The following is a 23,845-nucleotide window of genomic DNA, read 5'->3' as shown; positions in this document are numbered from 1 at the left end:
CACTTTATTCACATCTCTGAGACATAGTTCACCTAAATCCAGTTGGCCAGAAACGGGTTGTCTTTTGAGGATTTTCAGTCCTCAATTAGCAAATTTTAGCATCATCTCCATTTTCTTTCCTTAAATCCCATTTCCTTCCTTTACACATCATTGCAATCTATCGCAAAGGTTACACTTAGGAGACAGTTCATTTTCTTTCAAATTTTAATGACTCTTTTGCTCAATTTTGTCTTCTTTTGCATCTTTGAGGCATGTACTTAAGATACTCAGCTATTTCAGCTTCGGATAAGTTCTAAAATACAAAGTGAGCTTCCGATTCACATTGGAAATATTCCACAGGTTAAAAATTAACTATTATTCTAAGGCTACAATCTATACACACAAAAATAAAGATTTCCAATGTAAATTTTACTATTTTATTTGTGAAAAAACTACAAGCAGAATTCATAAATAGACATTTCTATTTAAAGCAGGAAAATGATAAAGTGGCTTCTAATAACATAGTCGTGCACATGCCAGTAACAGGAATATATTAACATCTTTTATTTGCTAGACAAAGAGCAGTGTCCAATATAAATTTCCCCCAAAACATTTAAGACCTGTGAATTTTTGACCAGTTCACAAAACCACCAACTGACACTTTAGCATGAAGAAAAAAACAAACCTAACAGACTGTCAGCTCTAAAGACATTACAGAGCAGAAACTTCCAAAAGCGTTATACAAGCTGTCTTTCTGGGCAAATGAAAAATATAGCTCGTATAATACATTAACAAAAATTCACAAGATAAGATTGTTTTGACATACTTAACAAGCATTCTCTATTTGTCTCCAACAAACAAAGCTAAGGAAATAATGTAACCATCTTTACACAGTAAATTAAGGTTACAAGTCATACACAAGAACAGAACTGCTTGCGCATTAAAAACTGTTCAGCTCCATTGTCATACTCTAAATGTTGGCTCTTAAACCATTTTCGGTTACATACAAGCAAAGGTTATTATATATTCAGCAATTAATAAATTTTCAATAATTTAAGATACGGTAGCTTACAAAAGTAGACTGAGAATGGTCTTGATAAGGCAGGTGAAACATCTTAGTGGAACTAAACTCACAGAAGCTTCTGCCAATGTTTTTAAATATCCAGACTGAAACTGAAAGGTTTTGATTAGAATATTGTGTGGGTGTCAAGATGTTTTTTTTTTTAACTGCATGACTCAAGCAGAGCAAGTCAGGTAAGCTCTGTGTGCATGCACACACGAGTGTGAAAGATTGCGTGGTATTAAAACAAATGGAAACTTGCAAGCATAACACTGTGCTTTTTGTTTGTTTAACCTGCTTTCTGTGCCACTGAATACCAAGTATTTCTGGTCCTCTTTTAATATATAGCTTTATAATCTACACTAGTGTTTTTACACGCCGCCTACTAAATGTAGGGCATACTGCAGACACAGGAAGTTACAGGAATTCCATTTCCAGAATACATGCCTGAGGGACGTCATCAATTTCCAAAATTAAAAGTCTGTAAAGTACCTACTACCTCACTACCCAACAGAATACACCACAGCAGCTAAAGGGCTGGCCCTGTAACATCTGATTGCTTAGATAACTCCCACTGTTAGCTGCGGTTTCTACGAAGCTGGTAATTTCATGCCACTTGTTCTAAAGCAATCTTCTTCCCCCTTCCTTCACCCCTCCCCATTCTTTAATTTATCACGGAGGCAAAACTGAAAAACCAAAACATTGGCATGAATGAATTAGCAGCCTATGAGTAGCTGGTTAATCAGCTTTTTCCACTAATCTATGGGGTCCAATCACTTTACATGAAACTAGTTTTTGAAAAAGTACAGTGTGTCTGAACAAAGTGCATACCAACAGTTATTGGTTCAAAAAGCAGTGCAACCTACATGAGTTTGGTGACATTTAAGTTTTTTTAAAAAGTTAAAAACAGCAATTTCTTAAACCTCTGGAAAATAAATATGGCTGACTAATTTACCCTCCCTGAGACCCTTAATAAAAGGAATATTAAAACTTTAGAAGGAATGTCTTTGCAATATCCCACTAATACTAAAATGTGGATTTAAAATTCATAGTCAAATCACTATGTATTATATATTCTGATGCTTACAGAAAGCATCTGATTTCCTTTGGTTCATTAATAAATACTTTAAAAATGTATTTAAAAAGATAAGCATAGCTTGCATCCCAGACACAAGTGTTATTTTAAAAAGGGGGGAACATTGTCCATGCATTTGAGAATAGGACCACAGCAACAAATGGCACTGCTTTACAATCTATACCTTTGAGAAAAGAATTTAAATTATGGTACCTTAGTGACTACAGAATAGTTTTAATGTAAATGTGAAAGGAACCTTTCCTGTTGGCTACTCAATTCAAGCTGTTAATTTTTTTTATCTGTTGCCTCCACAGACAGAAATTACTTCTATTATTAAGCAAACCAGGTTTTTAACACCAAAATGTGGTGCTTCATCACAAATTGGGCTGCCCTCCCGTGAGTCCCTAAAGGTCAAATAAAGAGAGGTAACCTCAAATTCTCATGCTTGAAATGTCTCTGAAGTACTACAAACTCTGTATCTAAATGTAGAAGTCAAATAGAAGAGAGACCCCACATCCAAACAAAAGCAAAACAAAATTTTAAAAAGTTATTTTAATAAGGAAAGGTGGAATCTTATTAGTGGTCTTTGATTATTATTATTTTTTGCAAGACAGTAAAAAGAGTGAAGAGAATGAAATAGAACAGTTTATTCAAGCTATCTTTATGTCCAGGAAGAAAAAAGATTACATGCTGCTCGCGGTAAGTACGAGCTTTCCCTGCAACTGTGGCTGCAGGCGCGCAAGCCGTTCACCACTGGAGTTCCTGCCACAGCAGGGGATTGAGAGATGTCTCCAAACACTGAAAAGCTCCATGTCAGGACTGGATGTGTGGTTGATAACCTTTGTTCAGTAAAACAAATCATAGTAGGTTTTGAGAAGGAAAAACAAAGAATGCTCACAACTGAATCGGTAGAGTGAAGGTTTATGAGACAAAGGGACATGAGGCAAACAAATTTTAAATACAGAAACCACACTGCAATGTCAGGTAGAAAGTAGAAACAAGGAACTAGCTTCCTGTATGGACCAAAAATACAGTTTATAGACTGTTTCAATACTAAAACTAAGACAATTTCTAGATTTACCTCAGACATGAGTAGAGGTCTGGAAAATGGATGGAATTCGAGTTACAGAATACCATATTTTCACGAGTGCTTATGTAAGAACAGCAAATGATAACATGTAACCGTAATTTACATGAATACTTGGCATTCTGGAGCTACTTTAGTTACTTTTGAACGATCAAAGCCCTCCCCAACTAAACCACTTGTGATTTGTCAGCTATTCCATTGCAAATGCAGGCTATCTGGAGCAGTCTTTAAATTTGAGATCACATTGTTTAAAAAATATATATTTTTATATCGTCCAGTACTCTTTAGACAGATGAGAGAGTCAAGTTCCCACATCGATTGGAACATACTTCATGTAAGACTGATTTTAATTAAATTTCAGCACTTTCATAGAAGGGACTGTCCCAGATCTGTAACTGTTCAATGTTGTATTCACTTCACAGTGTATCAAGCACCAGCGTTGCCATGGATTGGTTTCAAATAACCCTTTATATATAATTTTATATTTATATATATATAGTTATATCAAAACTGATAGTACATAGTATAACTGGAAGAAAGAACTAAACTTAAAAGGATATGCTGAAAGGATGGAGTTTGTGAACACAATAAATAAAAGTTCCCTCCCCCTCCCAACCCTCCCCCCGCCAACAAAACAAAAACAAAAAACCAGTTGTAATGTACATGGAAAATTGTGCACAGCAGATTTTTTTTTTTTTTTTTTTATAAAAAGTAGATTCAGGAGCACATCCAATTATAAATGATTGTTAGGAAAATCATATAAAACAATGGAATACATAAAAGTGTCAAGAGTAATCGTCAGGGTGCGAAATTCCTTGGTGGCCAGATGCCCATGGCAAGCAGAAAGTATCCTGGCAGCATCACTAAGAGGTCGATGTCCACAGAAGATTCTCCAGGGATGCAAGCAGCATGGGCAGGTGGAGGATTTGAATTTCATACCCTGATTCATAGTTTTCACAATTCCATGTGCAATTTCAGAAAGATTCATCATTGACTGCTGACATGTCGCCCTTTGGCGTGGAGGAACGGGAGGAGCCCTTGTCTGTGCTCTCTGACCCCGAGCTGCTCTGGTTCTGCTGTTCTGACCCTGCACTGGAGGTCACTGTGGATGAGGATGTCGATGAGGAGCGAGTCTTTTCCTTAAAGTCTGTGATAATGACGGTGACGTTGCCCACAGTTACTGCCAACTGCTGTGCAGTGCTCCTGTCCACGTTTTTCAGCCGGGGCCTAGAAGCAACACCACAAGGGAAGAGCCAATTAAGTAAGTTATGGATCAAAAACAGCTTCTGGCAGAATATCACCAATACGCACAAGACTTCATGACACTGTGGCAATGAATCTGAACTGCCTACCGCACATGCCAAAGCCGACTGCAGAGTGTGCTGCTCAGTTTTAGCAATAATCCAACAAGCACAGATAGCAAAGCTTGGGACCAATGGAAAATTACTATTATCTGTTTCCTGTTCTGGCCACAGTATTTAAAAAAGGGAAAAAGTCACCAGCTCCACCCACACTTAGCTCTTCACCTTCTTAGCCTACAAACCCAAGGCACAAAACCACCCTGGGTTCATGATTACGATGAAGTAAATCAGAGCAGTAATTTAGTATGTCATTCTAGTTTCCAAGTACCTTGAGGTGTGATTTGTTTCGCTGGTCTTTGTTGTAGCATTTGCAGACTGTATGCTGTTTGCTTCACTAGGAGGATCTTTCAGAATGTCAGACTTTGGTCTAAATGGGGGAGATACAAAACAAACAAACAAAAAAAGGCATTTAGAAGATATCTTGAATTCACTTGCAAAGTAATACCCTGTACTTAGTTAACCAGAAACTTACTTGGTTTTCTTGTTGGTATTTTTCTTGGTAACACTAGGACTAATTTCCTTGTCTTTCTCAGGTTTCTCTTTGTCCTGCTTTTCAACTTTCTCCTTCTTCTCCTTTTTAGGGGGTGGTGGGGTGGCATACTGTTGTGCCACTTGTTGTGCCACCAGCTGAGAATTGATCCGAGGTTTTCTGAAATGTTCAAAAAATATACATCACTATTTGCTTTATAAAATTTTTAAACATTTTTAGCTGGTCTCACAATTCCTTCGGTATTTTATTACTGATATCTGCCAACTCAAAACTGAATTATAAGGTACATGTTATTTCTGCATTATTCCCTATGGATTATTTAGTATGGATACTAAATTTTTCCTTTTTCAAAGGAAATGATACATTCACATGTGATAACACTAACATACACATCCCTGTGCAGTAAAATAGTTTTTAAACCAATAAAACATGACAGTATTTCTAAGAGTGCTGAGAACACTACTTCTTTCAAGCCGTCAAGATTATACTGACTGACAGCTTTCAAGTACTCCTGCTGCAGAGGGTTAATCTCATTTTATTAAATGGACACTGGTAATCCCTTGAAAAGAGAATGAAATTAGAAGTGTGACATTCACTCCTCAATCTAATTATTCCAACTTGTTCTGCTCCCCTGCAGCTCTGTGATTGGCACAGACAACAAATACAGAGCAATAAAGGTAACTATGGCTCATACTAGCTCCCAAGGGAGTGAAGCTGAAAGTCACTGTAAAAAAATCTTCCACAAGTGACACATTCATTGTGCCATAAACCATTATGTCTGTGCCAATCTCCAACTGACACTGGCTCTTAGCACTATTGTTCACAAATTCTAAGAGATGCCAAACACTTTCACAATGCATGACCATTCACAGCCCTAAATGAGAAAGGGAGAGAGGAATGCCTATGCTTTATTTCTACATAATATTAACTCTCCAAGACATTCCCATCTAGATAGACATTTACAATATAATAAACTCTCCAAGTTTAAGATGGAAAACAAATATATAAATGGTTCATTTACAAAGTAAAACAACTGGCTGCCACAACGTAATAGTCCCCTTCAGAACCGACAGCCCCCTCTCCAATTCCCCAGGATGGAGAAATGGACTGGAGAAAAATAACTGGACAGACCAAGTCTGACTCATCAATGGGAGAGTCAGTGGTGGAGGATTAGAAAACAAAAATCTAAAAACAAAACCCAAAACAAAGCTGCTGCATTCTTACCTAATGCTGCTATTCTTTTTTGTTTTGAGACAGAGTCTCACTCTGTTGCCCAGGCTGGAGTGCAGTGGCACGATCTTGGCTCAGTACAACCTCCACCTTCCAGGTTCGAGCGATTCTCCTGAATCAGCCTCCTGAGTAGCTTGGTTGGATTGCAGGCGCCTGCCACCATGCCTGGCTAATTTTTGTATTTTTAGTAAAGACGGGGTTTCACCATGCTGGCCAAGCTGGTCTCGAACTCCCGATCCACCCGCCTCGGCCTCCCAAAGTGCTGGGGTAATACAGGTGTGAACCACTGCACCTGGCCAATGTTGATATTCTTTACCAGGAAACAAAATCAGAGTCACTAGGTGCATGACATGCTGGCTCCCTAAGCTAAGTGTGGTTACTGGAGCACCTCTTGGGCAGTGGCTATGATACAGCTGACAGGTGACGCAGGAGAGGTAGGGACAGATGCTTATACCATGACAGTATCAAAGTTAATCTGAGCATTGAAATGGGTATATTCTGAGTGTTTCAGTACTGGTCATGGCTTTGCAGCAAAACTGCAAAAAAGGGGGCAAGCTCAGAGCAAGTTTGCCACTGGCCTCTAGCAATACAAGTTTTGGTCATGGGATGGCATACCATGAAACCTTGTATTACCTGAGCCTGGATCACAAATGACAAGGGATTGATTCAAACACATGCGAAAGCACCCTGGAGAAGGGGCATGTACTTACTCTAAGCCCCTCTCTTCGAAGAAACACACAGGACCCCCTAGGTGAAAGGTGACTTTCGCTTTTTCACAGATTCTAACAGCAGCAGTAGCCATTCTAACACATTTTACTCCTTTTAAAGAGGAAGTATGATTGTGTTAATACTTAAAAAAAAAAAATGACCACTACAAAACACTGCACATGCATTCAACTGGGGCCACAGATCAGCTGTCTACAGGGATTACCAAACAGTTTAAACTACCATACATTAACCAATATTCAGGTGTTAAAATGAAATAATGTAGCCGGAGTTAATAATGTGAATAAACCATTCAAACTTTGTGAGAAACTACACCCTGATGAAGAGTTTCAATTAAGCCAATATGGGTACTTTACGCCAGACAAATCTGATCCAAGAACAAGACAGGACAGCTGAACACCAATTTAAGACTATCCTAAACACAGAGAGAATCAAAGGTAAGCCAGGGGCTTGGCCCCAGAGAAATCTCAGCCTAAATCACCAGGCCCATCCAATCTGAGATGGAGGAGCCTACCTTACTCCAGGACAACCTATAAAACTTGTCACTTATCACATTACGCTGTAACTGTTAATCAACTGTCTACTACTCCATAGGAAAGACCACGTTTAATCATCTTCGTCATCATGGCATTAAGCAGGGCTAGGTACTCAATAAAATTATCTACTGGATGAATAAATGAACACTGCAGAGAAAGACAAAGTAGGATGCAAATTGAGAAGAGAGCCCAAGCTTTGGAAATCGAGGTCGCTGGTGACTTTTAGGAGAGCAGGCTATGTGGGATCAGGGCAGCAAGAATTAAGAGCCTGAAGGTTGTCAGAGGAAGAGCACAGGAGCTCTTCCTTACCTCTGAACTGTGGTGCTGAGGTAAGAGATTGCTCTGCTTATTACCCAAGCAAACTGAGAAGAATTTCTGTAGGAAATAGGGTCTTGGATGATGCTGTACAATCAAAGAGGGAGAATGACAGAGGGCACGCAGGACAGAGAGGTTAAATCATTGGTCAAAGGGAGAGAAAGAACACAATCAAACAAAAGCCCTGGGGAAAGGAATGGGGACACTTTCTGCTGAGACATGAGAGAGATGTTAGGTAAAGATAAAGTGACATTTTTACTAGAAAGACGACAATCTGAGGACGTTCTCTCAGGTGGCCTCTCCCTTCCCAGGGAGGCAGGCAATATGGCAGAGGTAGTGTAGGGGTCGTGAGCAGAATTTGGAAATGAGAAATCAGAAAAGAGATTAAATGAACCACGGAGATCGAAAGCAGTGCCTGGTTTGGACAGTACAGGAGAAAAGAGAGCAAGTGATGAACAGAGAGAGAAAAGGAAATTTACTTGCATCTCACAAATTACTCTTTAATAGCATGAATATAGTATGCCTAAAAGAAGCAGGTCTCCACTACCCAGAGATCACGCTTATCCAAAATGACTTATTCCCTAAAACACGGCCCATCTGCCAGGACTATTTATTGGCACACTGTAGATAACATGTAAGGTGCCCCTCTGGATGGTTCTACCACTGATATCATTCAACAGTTCAGCAAATGCACGCTCAGAATTCTTCAGTGCATGCAACACAATCCAGTACCTGCAGGATGAAGTCTGCATGTACAAAAGGTAAATTTCAGCCATAAGTCCTCCGAAGATGCAACACATAAGCACAACTAGGTGAATGTCTCACTTGCTCCTAAGAAAATGTTTGACTAGTATGCTGAAGTGTTTCTCCCTCTGTTGGTCAACAAACCAAAACTTCACAAATGAAAAGGACGCAAGACTATTTGGGATCTGGTTATTACCAAGAAAAATGGGGCATCTGCTAAACTACCTGTGTTGTTTGAAAACTACTGCTGTGTTCTGAATGTCCTCTATGTGTCCTTAAATGACAACCTAACTCTTAAACCATCACTTGCCCCCCTTCCCCCACCCAATGCCCTCAACAACAGGTGAGCATTTATCATCTTAATTAGTGTAACTGCTTTTTCAAACTAGCTCTCCCGATAAATGCCACAGTATTCCTAGAGTTGGGGGGCAGGGGATGAGGCAGGGAAATTCACCTTTTGGAAGGCAAAGGAAAAGAAAAATACAAGGGCCACCAGGCTGAGCCCTCCCATATAAAGATGCTGCGCCATCAGAGCTGTTCTGGCAGCTCTTGCAATCTGCGCCCTCCCCACTTCTGCCCTAATACTCTCTTCGATGCATGGCAAGTGGAAGAATGAGAAAGTCCAATTTCCACTAAGAGCTATGCACACTCCCACATTCCACTCCTGGGATGCTGTGCCAGGCTCTCTAGATTGGTTAAACTTTACAAATGTACCTAACATGGGAGAGAGGAAGAACCTTTTCAAAGCTATCACAGGACAGTCACATCAAGAAGTCAGAGTCAGCACAACATCCCCTCAAGGAGGAACTGTCATCTCCATTTTACAAATTAGGAAGACTGAGGAGCAGAAAGAGTAAGAAATTCATCCAAGGTTCAGCTCCATCTGGACTCTTCATGGACTCCTCGTCTTCAGGTGTCCTTAAACACTCTACAGGTATGCCTTTGAAGAGTGCAGCCTGGCATGTGTGTCAGGGGTGGCAATGTGAGATGAAAAGGGTGATGAGGGTACTAGGGATTGAAAAACTCAGGTCCCCAAGTTACAGTTTAGCTAGACTCCTCCCTGAGAACACCACTGCCACCTTTGTTAGTCTCACCATGCCTTACTCTGGCAAGAAGGGGACCACTTGGCTGTCCTTAAGAAAAGAGAAGGGGGCAGGGGGAACAGGCAAGAATGTTTTCCTTGCTTTCCACTGCCTTCAGAACATTCTCTGTAAGGAATGAACCCATATTACGATATTTAACACTGCTGATCGGTAAGAAATAGTAACTTCCCACAAATTCACATTGCTTAATGAATTCTAAGTGTCATACAACACACTGTAAATAGCACTCATTTAATGCGCAAAACTTTCAACATGTTGTGGCAAGTCATTTCTTCAATACGAAGCTGACAGTCTCTGAGTCTCCACGATCATTCAAGTTTCCCCAACTAACGTTACATAAGCAGTTAAACACCTTCACAATACAGTGGGAAATATTAGATCAGAGCCCATGGCCTACAACTTTTGGTGTCTAAGTCTCAAATTAAAACCAATCAATCATCACCATCGCCACCACCAATCTCCAAAAAAAAAAAAAGACCAGAGATTCAAGATAGTAAACACAGTTTCCCTCATAAATTTAGCAAACAAGCTTTTTGTATCTTCTTCACGACTATATTTTCTTATGAAAAGGGTGTCTTCTTGAAATATTATTTTACAGGTTTATTGTTGCCATTTTAGTAGCATATAAATGAAAATGTGCTATGAAACTTCAATAATAGACATCATCAGGAAAATATTTATTTGCATTTAAGCAGCTAACATTTTAGAAAAGAGTCCATTCTACAAAAAGTGAAGCAGATCTTTCTGGTGCATTCTTAAGTGTCTGGAAAGGAAAAACTTCAGAGTTCAAATGTACACGAGCACAAATAAGAACAGAAAACAAGACATCTTTTCTGGATTGCTTTGGTATGTGTACTGATACCACTTTCAGGGAGCACAGGCAAAACCGTTATTTTTTAAAGAGGCATTTCCCCCGTGTACTACTCTTTTTTTCCTTTTCCTCTTGTGCAACCTGAGATATTACTGCTCATTTCTCATACACTTCTCTGGATCTCAGCTACCACAACGAGCAACGAGATGACAAAGCCATCTTCTTGTGATTCAGGCAATAAAGAGCAAGAAGAGTCTCTAATAAATTGTATCTTTTCCTTGATTATGTGTCCAGCTTTTCATAAACTATCAATCATGTGTCCACTGTGCTCACTTTTGGAATTCCACCTGGCATTTCACTTTTTAATTAAAATACCCATGGGTTGTGGAATTAAGGCAATAAACCCATCCATCTCAAACAAAGGTACTTTACAATTAAGACAGTTCCTTACAACCTACAAAATGTCTTCATCAAATCAGCTTACATTGAGCCCTTGAGTTCTTCATATGCTGCTTTTATGTTCCCCCAACCCTTCCTTGCCTTGGCAATCTGTTAGTCTAAGAATTAGCAACTTCAAAGAATTTAGCAACTCTGGGCAAGTCTCTCCACTGAATGTACTCTTTATCAGGATTCTTTAGGACAAGTCACATTATGATACTGTAATTAAAAGGAGCCTTCTCACATGACCTGTTTTCCTGTCCCTACATCCAGAAGGTCATATACATGTACACTGTACAGACATACACATGTGCACTGGGTTGGCTAGGACAGATTTTACCCCACCCAATAATGACTGCATTTTTATATTACTGATGTCCCAAAATGCATATATCCCAGGTTAGAACCTACCAAAGTATACAACTCAGCTGTTATTCTGTGACAACTGCCGACTAAAACATTCTAAAAACAAAACAGGAACGGTAGTAAAATCCAATTGCAGGAAACTAGGTGGGCCACATGTGTGAAAATGCTGTATAAACTGAACACAACTTTTTTTTTCTTTGCAAAAGTACCCTGTTAAAGCCATACTGAGACTAAATCTTTGTCTGGACTTGTCTAAGATAATGTATTCCAAGTTGTAAATAACCAAATTGCAAATATGTTTGTGGAATACAATCCATTTTTAAGTTGGGCAACATATATATTTACTTCTAAGGAAAGCAGTGTTAAAGTGTGAAAGCACCTGAGTTGTTTTATCCCAACAGCACTGTCCAGTAAACACTATTGGTCTCTGGCTTTGATGATTAATAAAATTTGTTTTCTGTTCACTTAACCCATACACTCTGTTCCACTGTATTTTTTATACACCAAGGAACCTACATGACCTCATGACTTGACTGAAGCCAACCATCATTATAATATGGATAATTAAAAACTCAATTGTCACTTTATCAGGATCATACATTGCAGGACATTATTAATTTCCCTCTCCTTCCCAAACAGTATTGTTTTTTGTAGTTCTTTTTTTTCTTAAATAGTACTTTCCTCTTTCACGTAAACACTTTTCTTCAATTTCTCAAATCCTTTGACCCATCTACAAGGAGCTACTAGGCAACCTGAAGGGGGTCTTAGTCCCATTCTAGGTTACTCTTTCCCACATACATCCTTGACTCAAGAGAATCACTCTGCTCTGTATTAGAAAACTAAAAATTTCCCTCAAATTTGATCCTATCAAAATTTCAAAACTCAAGTCATCCCCTTTCTCCCTGATCTTTCCTTCCATCATCTTCACAGGTAATAGGGAAACAGAGTAGTACAAAGGAAGAGTATAGACTTTGGAGTTAAGACAGCCTTTGGACGTTATCCAGACCTGCTAATGAGCTAAGGTAAATTACTTGAAATGAGAATGAGGCCACACCTATTTTCACAGGGCTGAGGTCAGGATGAAATGAGGACGAAATTAGGTACCATTCACTTAGCTCTTGCAAAAGGACATGTAGAGAGATATTCCACAAGACAATTCCCTGTAAAAATCATACATACATTCCAAAGCACTACTTTTCCAGCCGTAGATGTGTCTGCCACCCTTCTTCAGATACTGGAAGGCAAGTGGAAAGATTTACAAGTGAAAGAAGCTGGTAAGTCTGCCCTGGGAAATGGTTCTAGAGACATAGATCCTTCGCATATGTTAGCATCCTAAAGTTAATTATGCTGTCTAACAGCAACAGCAGCACTAAGGAGCCTCACCAACATAGCTGCCAGTTTTTCTGCATATTTCAGAGAGAAATTTGGTTTTGCAGAAATCCCTTTTAAAAGAGGATGCCTTTAGGGAGGGCCACTGAACTTCAATTGTAAAATATCCACACATGGTGTCACACAAACTCTCACCAGATACTGCTTGGTTAGAAATAACTGGCTCCACAAAACTAACAAGTATCTTTACCTTAATAAACAGCAGATTCTGAAATGTTCTCCTTCACCTTAAATTTTCATTTTGGAATTAAAATGTCTCTTATGCCCTGAAAACAGACTTCACTACCTGAGCACCAATAGGTGAAAGCACCGTAACTTTTCTGCAACTCAGGAATATATATTCAATAAATAAAAAGAGCTAAAAGTGGTTCTGATTTTTGGAAACAAAAGACCTATTTTATAAACCAATCTGGCAGCAACAGACAGTTATCTCAGCCCAGTGGGTCTCAAAGTATTGATCCAGAGACTCTTGGGAGTCCCCAAGACCCTTTCAGGAGGATCTACGAGCCAAAACTATTTCCATAATAATTTTAAAACAATACTTGCCTTTTCACTTTCCTTTCTTCAAGAGTTTACAATGGAGCTTTCCAAAGCAATGACATATGACATCATTGGTCTGAGGGCTTATATATTTCCATGTTTTAAACATTTCTTAGTTTTAATTTCTGATATGGGAAGTATCTATATATGTAACTAAGATGAACAAAAGCTCCTTGGGGTCATTAATCCTCTTACGAAATGTAAGGGATCTTCTGACCAAAATGCTTGCAAACAGCCACCGCAGCACCATGCCGAATACCGGACTGTGCAAGTCTACCGCATCACGGGCAAAGAAAGAGAGAGTCTTGAGAAGCTAACTTCTCAGGCTTAAATTTTTCCTCAAAAAAAAAAAAAAAAAAAAAAAAGTGAAAAGCAGCACTGACTCGAATTGCTGGAAACATTTTGAGAATAAAGAAAAATCTTAAACTTATTTAACACTAGAACAACTTTCTAAACGTGGGCTTCAAGTATTTAAGCCATAGACTATAAAGCTGGCTTCCTTCCATTTCCTCTCTCTTGCAGTGCCTATAACAAATTCTATCTGTGGTTATTCAAATATTTTAAGTAAATGTCCCATAATAAATAGGCCCTTTAGCTCTCCCTCAGCCCTTCTCCAAAGAACATGCCCACTGACAAAGAATGTGTTAGTTCAATGTATCACTAAAGAAAAAGATTTCCTAAATTGTTTTGAAAATAGACTTTTGTTTGAAAATGGCTACATTTCTTTTTGATACCTCCATTCCATATTTTCAACATAAACTTTCTTCTATGGTAAAAGACTTTTTTTGCTTGCTGATTATCTGGTTTAGCAGTGCTGTAGGATCGCTGTCCCATTTGAGGCAGTGTGAGCACCACGGCAACTGCTGGTACTGCAACTACAGGAGAGGTAGAGGCAAACCTCTCCTCACCTGCCTCCTTGGAAGGAGCAAAGCCTACGTGGACATCCAACCCTACTCTCTGTGTCAGAGATGTAACATTTCTTGTGTCATCTCCTCTCCCATCTCAACTCTATCTCTGGCATTTTGGCTTATGCCATCTCCTCTCCATCTCAGTTTCACCTTTAGCATTTTGACTTACATTTTCAGACTCATGCAACAGACTTCTCCCAGTGCCTACTAAATGTAGAGGCACAGTGCTGTGCATTCTGGATGTGTGTGGATACACGCTCATTTTCCAAGGGGCCGATGGGATAATAACACAAGAGATTCCAACAGCCCAGACCTCTGGCAAGGTCCTTTGTCTTACATGGGGTCTGCCCTGTCACACAAGCTGGGACACCGGCCTTTAGTGGAAGAGATATCTAGACCTCCCCTTTTCACTTTATCTTGGAACCCTAAGTCTGTGACTTTGGATGAGTTAGATAATCTCTCCAAACTTCAATTTCTTTGTTGATAAAAAGATTAGAGTAAGTGATCTCTAAGGTTCCTTTAGCTCAGACACTTCTATTGAGTATTTAATAAAGACAATTAAATAAAGTATTTGTTCTTAAGGTGCAGGCAAGTTTGCAGTTTACGTTCTTAGTAACTCATTCAAGTCAGAAATAAACATCATGCTTTTACAAACCTTCTAAAACTACATACTGTTGGTTTAGTGACTTAGACATGACTACTCCTTCCCCCCCCACCAAAAAACATACACAAAAGTACCTTCTAAGCCATGTCAATGATTAAGATGAATCCCAGAAACTAAGAATCTCTAAGCAAATGCTATTTTCAGATGCAAATAAATTTGACAAATCAAGTCTTTCTCCAAGAAACATTACACTAAAGCAATCCAATCTGCTCTGCAAATTACTTTAAAGCTGTCAAAGATCCTATTTAAAATGCATTTAACGATTCTGAAATTACAGTTCATGTCACAAACATGGATACTTCCAAAACACAAAAGAATCAGTAATTCATCAAAGAAAGAAGCTATTAGATAAGCCACAGTCTAACAAATACTAAACTAGCTGCCCTCCTCAGGTGTGAGTTTCCTCACCTATCAAATTAAGATTCCAACTAAACTAAGGTAAACTTTTAAGGTTTCCCTCAAATCTAACCTTTAAAACAAAACAAAAACTTAAGTAATACAAAATAACAGCCCTGACAAATTCATTCATGGTCAAGAGATCTATTATAATTACTGGTTATTAAAACTTTATTGGTTTTAATACTTTAAAACGTTATTACTGGTTATTAAAAATTACATTACTGGTTATTAAAAACTTTCTTGAAGCCCATTATCACTTCAGAAGATTCTCAACACTTCACTAACTGCAGTGTTGACAATCTGAGCATTATTGATTATTTTGGGCCCCTTCATTCTTTGTTGTGGGGGCTGTGCTATGCGTTGGCGAATGTTTAGCAGCCCACTAGATGCCAGCAGTACCACACTCTCTCAAGTTGTGACACCCAAATTTGCTTCTAGACATTGCCAAATGTCTCCTGGAAGGAAAAAATCACTCCTAGGTGAGAATCACTGGGCTAATGTCTAACCTTAACTACAGGAATCCAATATAAGGGAGTAGAAATTTTTGCAAATATGGGAGGGCAATCTAGAACAAAGAGAACTTCTCTCATCAGTTTTATCAAAAGATGCCTGCCCAAGACATCTGCAATGTGTTCATTGTTCTGACTGGTAGGCCAGGCTATAAAAGGGTAGGACATAGGGAGAGGAATCCCAAGAACACTGAGTATTCTGATACTATGTTATCTCTGTATTGAGATGTGTGATCACTCTTCTTCCACCAGATAGAAAGACAATTTGATGGTCTCTATACAATTACAACTGTGACAATACCATCTATACCTCAAACATTTCTGGTAATCATGGTCTTTATTTCCAGTAAGGGAAGGAAACGGCTTTTGAGTAAGGGAAGAAAAGTTTTAGGGTATCTTTATTCACTTGGTCAAATGGCTGAAAAATCAGATATTAATAAAGGTGAAGAACACTCTAAAATTACCGGTATCTATTACTAGAGACACTAGCAATGAGTTTGATAATTACTTCAACTCCACAAATATGGTTTTGTTTTTCTGGGGGCTGGGAGGGCACAGATTGGCACAGGTAGATGAGAATTCGTATGTCGATTTAAATCGTGATCTCCGAACTTAAAATGTTAGTCATATTTTTTTTACATATGAATGAAATATTTATCAGAATAACCAGAAAACATTTGCGTAAGAACAGAAACTTGAATAAAGAAGAGAATCTTTGAGGCTGTCAATAGTCATGTATCACATCCTAACACACCCAAGCATGCACATCTTAGTGCCTAAGAAATTAATCATGCAAGTATCAAAGTCCGCTCTAACTAAAGAAAACATTTGTCGGAAAATCTTAATCAATTCTTTCATTCTGTACTCTTTTCATTTTGAAGGACCAGAGTGGTGTTAATAAGTACTTCTACATAAAAACTTAATTCTGCACAGCTCCCACTTGTGAGTACTTTTCTTACCTAAGCAAAATTCTCCAAAGAACTTTCCAAGCAAGTGTGGTGAAATGATGTTAAAAAAAAAAAATGTATCAGAATGTGTATCACCTAATGGCTTCAGCATCAATTAGTTAAGACGATTATGTTCGGAACACACCACTGGGAATACTCTAGTATGTGAACTCTCCCCCCACCCTCATTCTTCACATGCCAAGGAAACCTCAGAAAGGACTCTCTAATCTCCTAGTCCCCACCTTTCATTTTCATTGTCTTCCTCCACGCTAGTTCTGGACGTAAATATCTTCCTATGTCCATAAGGTCCTATCTGGTCTTTTCTAGTCCTCCCTCTAGCTATCATACATGATGCTAAAGACCAAAGGGCCTAAAGACAAAAGGTGAATTCCCTTTCCTCTGCTTAAAACTCTGCCACAGCCTGCTAACAGAATGAAATCCTAACTCCCTAGCGTGATATATAGGCTCTTCCCAAGTTTCTTCAGACATTTCTCTCAGCTTGCTTTTTCTCCACACTCACTGTCCCAGGCCTCTCATTCATAGGAACTCGAGCCACACTAAACTTTATCTTATCTTTTTCAGAAGGTACCTTTTACTACTTGTTTTATTTGCTTATCTATTCCCTAGCTTCTGCAATGCCCTTTTTCTCCATACTTCTTCTGTAAAACCCATACCTGCTTTAAGACCCAGCTCAAATGCCGCTTCTTTCCCAACTTCTCCTGGCAAATTAAGTTTGTGGTCAGGTTTTCAGTGTTCCCAAACCACCTTGACATACCTCCACCACTTATGGTTCTACATTATAATTTACCACCCTGCTTGTCTATGTCTGCCTACTAGATGACGAACACCTCTGAGACAGTACCGACCTTTTCAATGTTATGTGTGCTCCCCAAACTTGCTTCAAAATAATAATTTCCTGCCAGTAGGTCAGCTAATGCTGGCTGCAAGTGTATGTCCTCTGTATAATGCAGTGCAGACAGCAGATGCTACATCAGCATGTTGCATAACATTGTATTATAATGATGTACTTAACTCTCTCTCTCTGGGCCTCAGAACTGAGCTCTTTAGGGATATTACATATATGAGACAGAGATCTCAATGTATATGATACATGAGAGAGAGAGACGAGAGAGAGATCTCAATTAATATAAGGATCTACCCAGAGACAGAACTGCTCCCTGTTAAAAGAGGGGAAGAAGTAAGAAAATTAACAGGTAATGAATGTTTCCCATGAGGAAGCACTGTGCTGAGCATTCTACATACATTACTTCTCACTATTCTCATGACTTCTTGAAGTTATTAAATAAACCAAACAGCCAACAGTAAAAACGAGACTAGCGCAAGTAGAGTTTAACCCAAGTTTCTGCTCTTTCCACTAAACCGTGAGAGGGAAAGGAGATGAACAGAAGCCAGTAAAAGAGGGGAAAACGAAGAGAATGAGATACCATTTTAAAAGGGAGAGAAGATTTTCCAGGAAAGAACGGTCAATAATATTAAAAATAATCTTAAAAGCTATAGCAAATAAGGCCTGAGGACAAGCCTCTGAACCTGGCAATCAGGAAGGTATCCTTCCAAAGCGTTTCTTTTCCAATTCCTTCACCAGATTACATACATGCCCCTTAACCCTCCACCTTTCCTCCTACCTCAAATAGTCCAACTACCAAAACATGTCCCACCTATACCGGTATGAAAAAAGCTACTTTTGCAATCTGCTCTACAATGCCTATGATTTTAAAAAATCTTAGAAGAAGGAGCTAGGACAAACTTCTTAGGAAGTTGAATCCAGTCCTTTGGGAATCCTCTTTGTCTTTTTCTCTTTCTCTATCAAAACAGAAAAAGTCTATAGGTAGTAAAAACTGAGTCCCCAGAGCATGACATAATACGCCTGCTTATTTAACCTCAGAGAAACTACATTATCACAACACCAAGTATTGTGGCATCAAGTGAGATTCTCACACTAGTAGCAAGACCTCCAATTACAGACTCACCTAAAATCTTAGATTTAAAAAACGGGTATTTTGAAAATTGGGATTGTATACTGCACACATGAAAGTACGTGCATAAGTGTAATCATTCTGACACAAAAGCTTTTCAATTTAGTATTCCACTCCAAATTATCTGCCTTTGGCATCAGTGTAATCCGATTTTTATCCCTTGTAAAAACTTTCCAACAAGGTGAGGATTCTGTATGTTCCATAAGTGACTCTGAAAGGTCTTTATTTGAAGGGGGTGGGAGGGAAGCCAGATGTGCTGGCTCACACCTGTAATACCAGCACTTTGAGAGACCGAGGCGGGCCAATTACTTGACCCCCAAGTTCAAGACCAGCCTGGGCAACATGGGAAGACCCCAACGCTACCAAAATAGAAAAAAATTAGCTGGGTGTGGTGGCACGCATCTGCAGTCCCAGTTACTCAGGAGGCTGTGGTGGGCAAATTGCTTGAGCCTAGAAGGTCAAGGATGCAGTGAGCTGTGATCATGCACCACTACACTCTAACCTGTGTGACAGAGCAAGACCCTGTTAGGAGGGAAGGAGGGAGGGAGGGAGACAGATACCTCTCCACAGAAGGAAAGGAGGGAGAGAGGGAGGGGACACCTCCCTCCCCACCAAACTGAACTGCTATAAGTATACTTTCTGCAAAGACTTGCTGAAAATGATTCACTAATTTGCAAAGAGAAAACAGATTTTTCTAATGCCTTTTAGAAGTAGAAATTTTAGATGCTTTATTAACTAATTTTGGACTTACAGAAAAGTTGCAAAAATAGTAGGGTTCTCAAATACCCTTCACCCAGTTCCCTCTAATGTTACCATCTTATATAAACAGAATGATCAAAACTGGAACACTAACATCTGTACAATTCCATTAACTAAACCACAGACCTTTCCTGAATCTCACCTGTTTTCCCACTGATGACCCCTTTTCTGTTTCAGGATCCTATCTAGGTCTCACATCACATTCTGTTGTTATTTCTCATTTTCTGGGCTCCTCCTGATAGTTTTCTGGCCTTTGTCCTTTATGAACCTGAAACTCTTGAGGACTGGTCAGTTATTTTGCAGAAATGCTCCTTAATTTGGGTCTGTCTCATGTTTTCTCATGATCAGAATGAAAGTCGTGACTTTTTACAACACCACGGCAATGATGTGCCCTCCTCAGGGTATCACACCAAAGGGCTCATGATGTTGCTATGTTTCTCCACCTTAAAGTTATTGTCTTTCAAATAAATATTTTGACAGAGATATTGAGACTATGTAAATAAGCTCTTTCTCCTGAAACCTTAAGCTACTAAATTTTAGCGTCCAAACGTGGATTCGGCACAAATCTCTTTTTGTTGGTAGTGGTGGTATTTTTGTCCTAATGGTGATTTTCTAGTTCCCTCTTTCCTTTTATAATTATTAAGTGGAATTTTTCTTTAAGAGCTCTCTCTACTCTCCCATATATTTACTCAATTATTTACATCAATATGAATTCATGGATACTTATTTTAACCTATAGGCTAAAATAGAAAACTGTCATTATATAACTTTTTGCTCAAATTGTTCCAGCTTTGGCCATCAGGAGCTCCTCCTTCGGACTGTCTTTTTTTTTTTTTTTTTTTACAAAAAGAGACGGGGTCTCACTCTATTGAGCAGGCTGAAATGCAATGGAGTGATCATAGCTCACTGCAGCCTCAAATATCCAGGCTGAAGTGAACCTCCCACCCTCAGCCTTCTGAGTAGCTGGGATTACATACAGGCACATGACACCACGCCTGGCTTATTAATTAATTGTAGGGACGGGGTCTTACTGTGTTGCCCAGGCTGGTTTTGAACTCCTGGGCTCAAGTGATCTCCCCACCTCAGCCTCCCAAAGTGCTGGGATAACAGATGTGAGCCACAGCACCCAGTCCCTATTTCCTTACGACAAGCCCCCATCCTTTTTCGAACTCTTAAAAATCTAGATGATTTTTAGCAACAGATGTTTCTTGGACTTTTTCACATTCCTAAGCACTGTACTCAAAGAAAACCATTACGGGCCACCTAGAGAAGGATTACAATATTCTAACTAGTAAGTGACGCAAAGTAATATATCATTACACCCTATCCCAATTAGCCTTAAATTCCAGACAGCATAACCAACACCAAAAGTTAGGTGTGGGAGCTCTGAATACCATTATGAATATATTTTGTCGGAGTTTTAAACTAATTTATATCACTAATCAAATACCTCTGCTAATGAGAAACTGCTGTGTTCTAAAGACAAACTTGAGCATCAAACAACTTGTGGCCAAAAGGAGAACCATCAGGAGAAATAACGATAGATTCATTAGTTAGACAAAGTGTTCTCTAAAACATTAAGTATGTTTTTCTGGGATAGTGGGGAAGGGAGGGGAAAATACTTCAGTCTCTGAAAGAAACTGGAGCTACCCTGCCCAGGAATAAGGATATAAGAGCCAAAGCTTCATCTTCCAAAGACCCAAACAGCCTGCAGCAGAGAAAAGCAGCAAAGAATCCCATTACTTCTGACCCTATCCAGCCCTCCCTACAGCTGGAATAGAACTAAAGACTAGTGGTACCTCCAAAATTACACCCTGCTTGTTTACAGGTGAATGATTACCTGCCATCCAAACAAAAATAAAAACGAAGAAGAAGAAGAAGAGGAAGAAGAGGAAGAGGAGGAAGAGGAGGAAGAGGAGGAAGAGGAGGAGGAGGCAGAAGAAGAAGAAGAAAGAAGAAAGAAGGAAGAAGGAAGAAGGAAGAAGGAGAAGGAAGAAGGAGAAGAAGAAGAAGAAGAAGAAGAAGAAGAAGAAGAAGAAGAAGAAGAAGAAGTGCTGCAGTTTATTGACATGGCCAATGTTTGCATAGGGTAAATTTTAATGAGGTACAATCTATATACAATACAGTGTACAGTTTTAAGAAGTTTTGACAAATGTATACAGCCATTAATCATCACCCCTCATCCTCTTCGGTGCCCCTTCTAGACAATCCCCATTCCCAGCTCCAGGAGGCCACTGATGTTTTCTGTAACTATGGATTCCATTTGTCTTTCCTGGAATTTCACATAAATGGAATTATACACTATATACTCTTCTTTATGTGTAAGGCTACTTTCATTGCATAGTATTTCTGAGACTCATCCATGTTGTTATGTGTTTTGTTTATCCAGGCTCCTGTTGATGGATATTTGAGCTTTTTCCAGCTTGCCACTATTATAAATAAAGCTGAGATGAACATTCATTAACAAGTCTTTGTGCAGACATATGTTTTCATTTATCTTGGCTAAAATGCCTATGGCAAGTATATGTTTAACTTCATGGCAAGATATATATTCAACTTTATAATAAACTGCCAAACTCTTTTTCAAAGGGATTGTGCTATCTTACATTCCCTCCAGCAAAGTATGAGCATTCCAATTGCTCCATATCCTCAACAACACTTGGTTCTGTCAGTCTTTTTAATCTGAGCCATTAAAGTGGGTGTATAGTAGCATCCCAATGTGATTTTAATTTGTAATTCCCCAATGACTAATGGTGTGGAGCTAATTTTTTGCCCGGAATGCACTTTTATACAAGTGCACTGTTAAGCTGATGGCTTAACAAAAACAATAAGCCTGTACAGTATTTATGAAGATCAAGAGGACTGCCAATATACAAACTGTTGACGCTGGGTGATGAACAGGGAGATTATTTCTATTCTTGTGTCTCATTTACATCCATTTTTAAAAGTTAAAAATAAACTAGAAGCCCACGGAGTTTCGTGTCCAAGGAATGTCTTAATTGAGGTACAAGAACTCAGAACAGAACGAAAGTAAAGGCAGCTACTTGCCTAATTTTGGAGCAGAGTAATAGAGTAAAGCATTTTTTACTCTAAGCTAAACAGCTTTATAGGAAGGTACAATCAACCATCTCTTAAAAATGAAGCACTGACCTAGATGAGTAAGAGTGTATGCACTGCATAAAGGTTTGTAGAATCAGTGAATTGGAAGTAAACACAGTAGACAAGCAACGTCTACTGGAAAGGAGAGCTGGATGGATATGCTGCACTTTGGATGAGACAACCAAAATCTGAAGGGGTTCAGCGAACTGGAATAATAGATTCTGAGATCAGACAAGATTTCACAGCATAGTAATATTTATAGAGCTCATCTGCTTGCTTTTTTTTTTAAGACAGGCTCTTGCTCTGTCACCCAGACTGAAGTGCAGTGGTGTGATCATAGCTCACTGTAGCCCTGAACTCCTGGCTCAAGCAATCCTCCTCCCTCAGTCTCCCGAGTAGCTGAGAGTACAGGTGCATACCACCGTGTCCAGTTTTGTTTTGTTTTGTTTTTTTTATAGTCAGAATCTTGCTTTGTTGCCCACGCTGGTCTCGAACTCCTGGCTTTAAGCAATCCTCCAGCCTCGGCCTCCCAAGGTGCTGGGACCCCCAGGATGAGCCACGTGATCAGCCCTTGCATTTCTTAATGTGAATGTAATGCTAGTGAAAAGAGTAACAAATGTTAAGAAAATGGAATTTTAGCCCTGGCACTTTTAATCAATTTGCAGATGACTTGTAAGAACGAACCACAGCCTTCAGCCTGTTTTCCCAACTGCTAAAACAACGAAAATGCCTGTCCTACATTCTCATCAACATGATTGAGAAAAAAAGGTTGGAATCAGTAAAATAAACGCTTGGAAGAAAAAGTATACAAGTGCTATTTTTGTTTTTCTTTCACACTTGTATATACATCTTAATAAAGCAAATTCAAGTTTTAAAAACTTTGGTCTTAGTGAAATCAGAAGAATATATTTCCCCCCAAGTTTCAGACACATGTATGCCTCAGAATGTGGATGCTACAGAAAAAATATTCCAAAAGAAAAAAAAAAGCCTTAATTGCCACACTACATTTATTGAGCACCACCACTGATTCTAGTTTTTAAAAACTGTATTCTATAGACCCTGTATCATTTAATATTACATGGAAAAGAATTTTTTCTCTTTTGATTACTTTAGGCTGCTATTATGGTGAGATTCCCTGGAGAAGTATTCAGAGCTGCCCTACCCAATACAGCGCCTGCCACTGTTTTGATGGTTTACAGCAATGACAGTGTCCCACCTGTTACTCTAGCAGCTGTCCATGGTTCCTACTGTTATTGTGTCTTCCACAACAGCACCCAGCCCTCATTATGGGAGACAAACGCATTTAAAGCAACGTA

The 23,845-nt window shown here is 39.1% G+C and overlaps 1 protein-coding gene across 1 annotated transcript in view; it reads right to left on the bottom strand.

The window, feature by feature from the left end:
* Window positions 1–400: 400 nt before the first annotated feature.
* RYBP (RING1 and YY1 binding protein) overlaps window positions 401–23,845 on the bottom strand; it is a 72,779-nt gene continuing 49,334 nt past the window's right edge. The window contains exons 3-5 of the mRNA XM_030801713.1: window positions 5,035–5,211; window positions 4,831–4,929; window positions 401–4,428 (exon numbers count right to left, since the gene is read on the bottom strand). Coding sequence (XP_030657573.1) covers window positions 4,176–4,428; window positions 4,831–4,929; window positions 5,035–5,211 — 529 coding nt within the window. The 3' untranslated portion in view covers window positions 401–4,175. The remainder of the gene's footprint in view (window positions 4,429–4,830; window positions 4,930–5,034; window positions 5,212–23,845) is intronic.

Source organism: Nomascus leucogenys, chromosome 21, assembly GCF_006542625.1.
Source record: "Nomascus leucogenys isolate Asia chromosome 21, Asia_NLE_v1, whole genome shotgun sequence".
In the NCBI taxonomy this organism is placed as follows: Eukaryota; Metazoa; Chordata; class Mammalia; order Primates; family Hylobatidae; genus Nomascus; species Nomascus leucogenys.
This window is presented reverse-complemented; position numbering and strand designations above follow the sequence as displayed.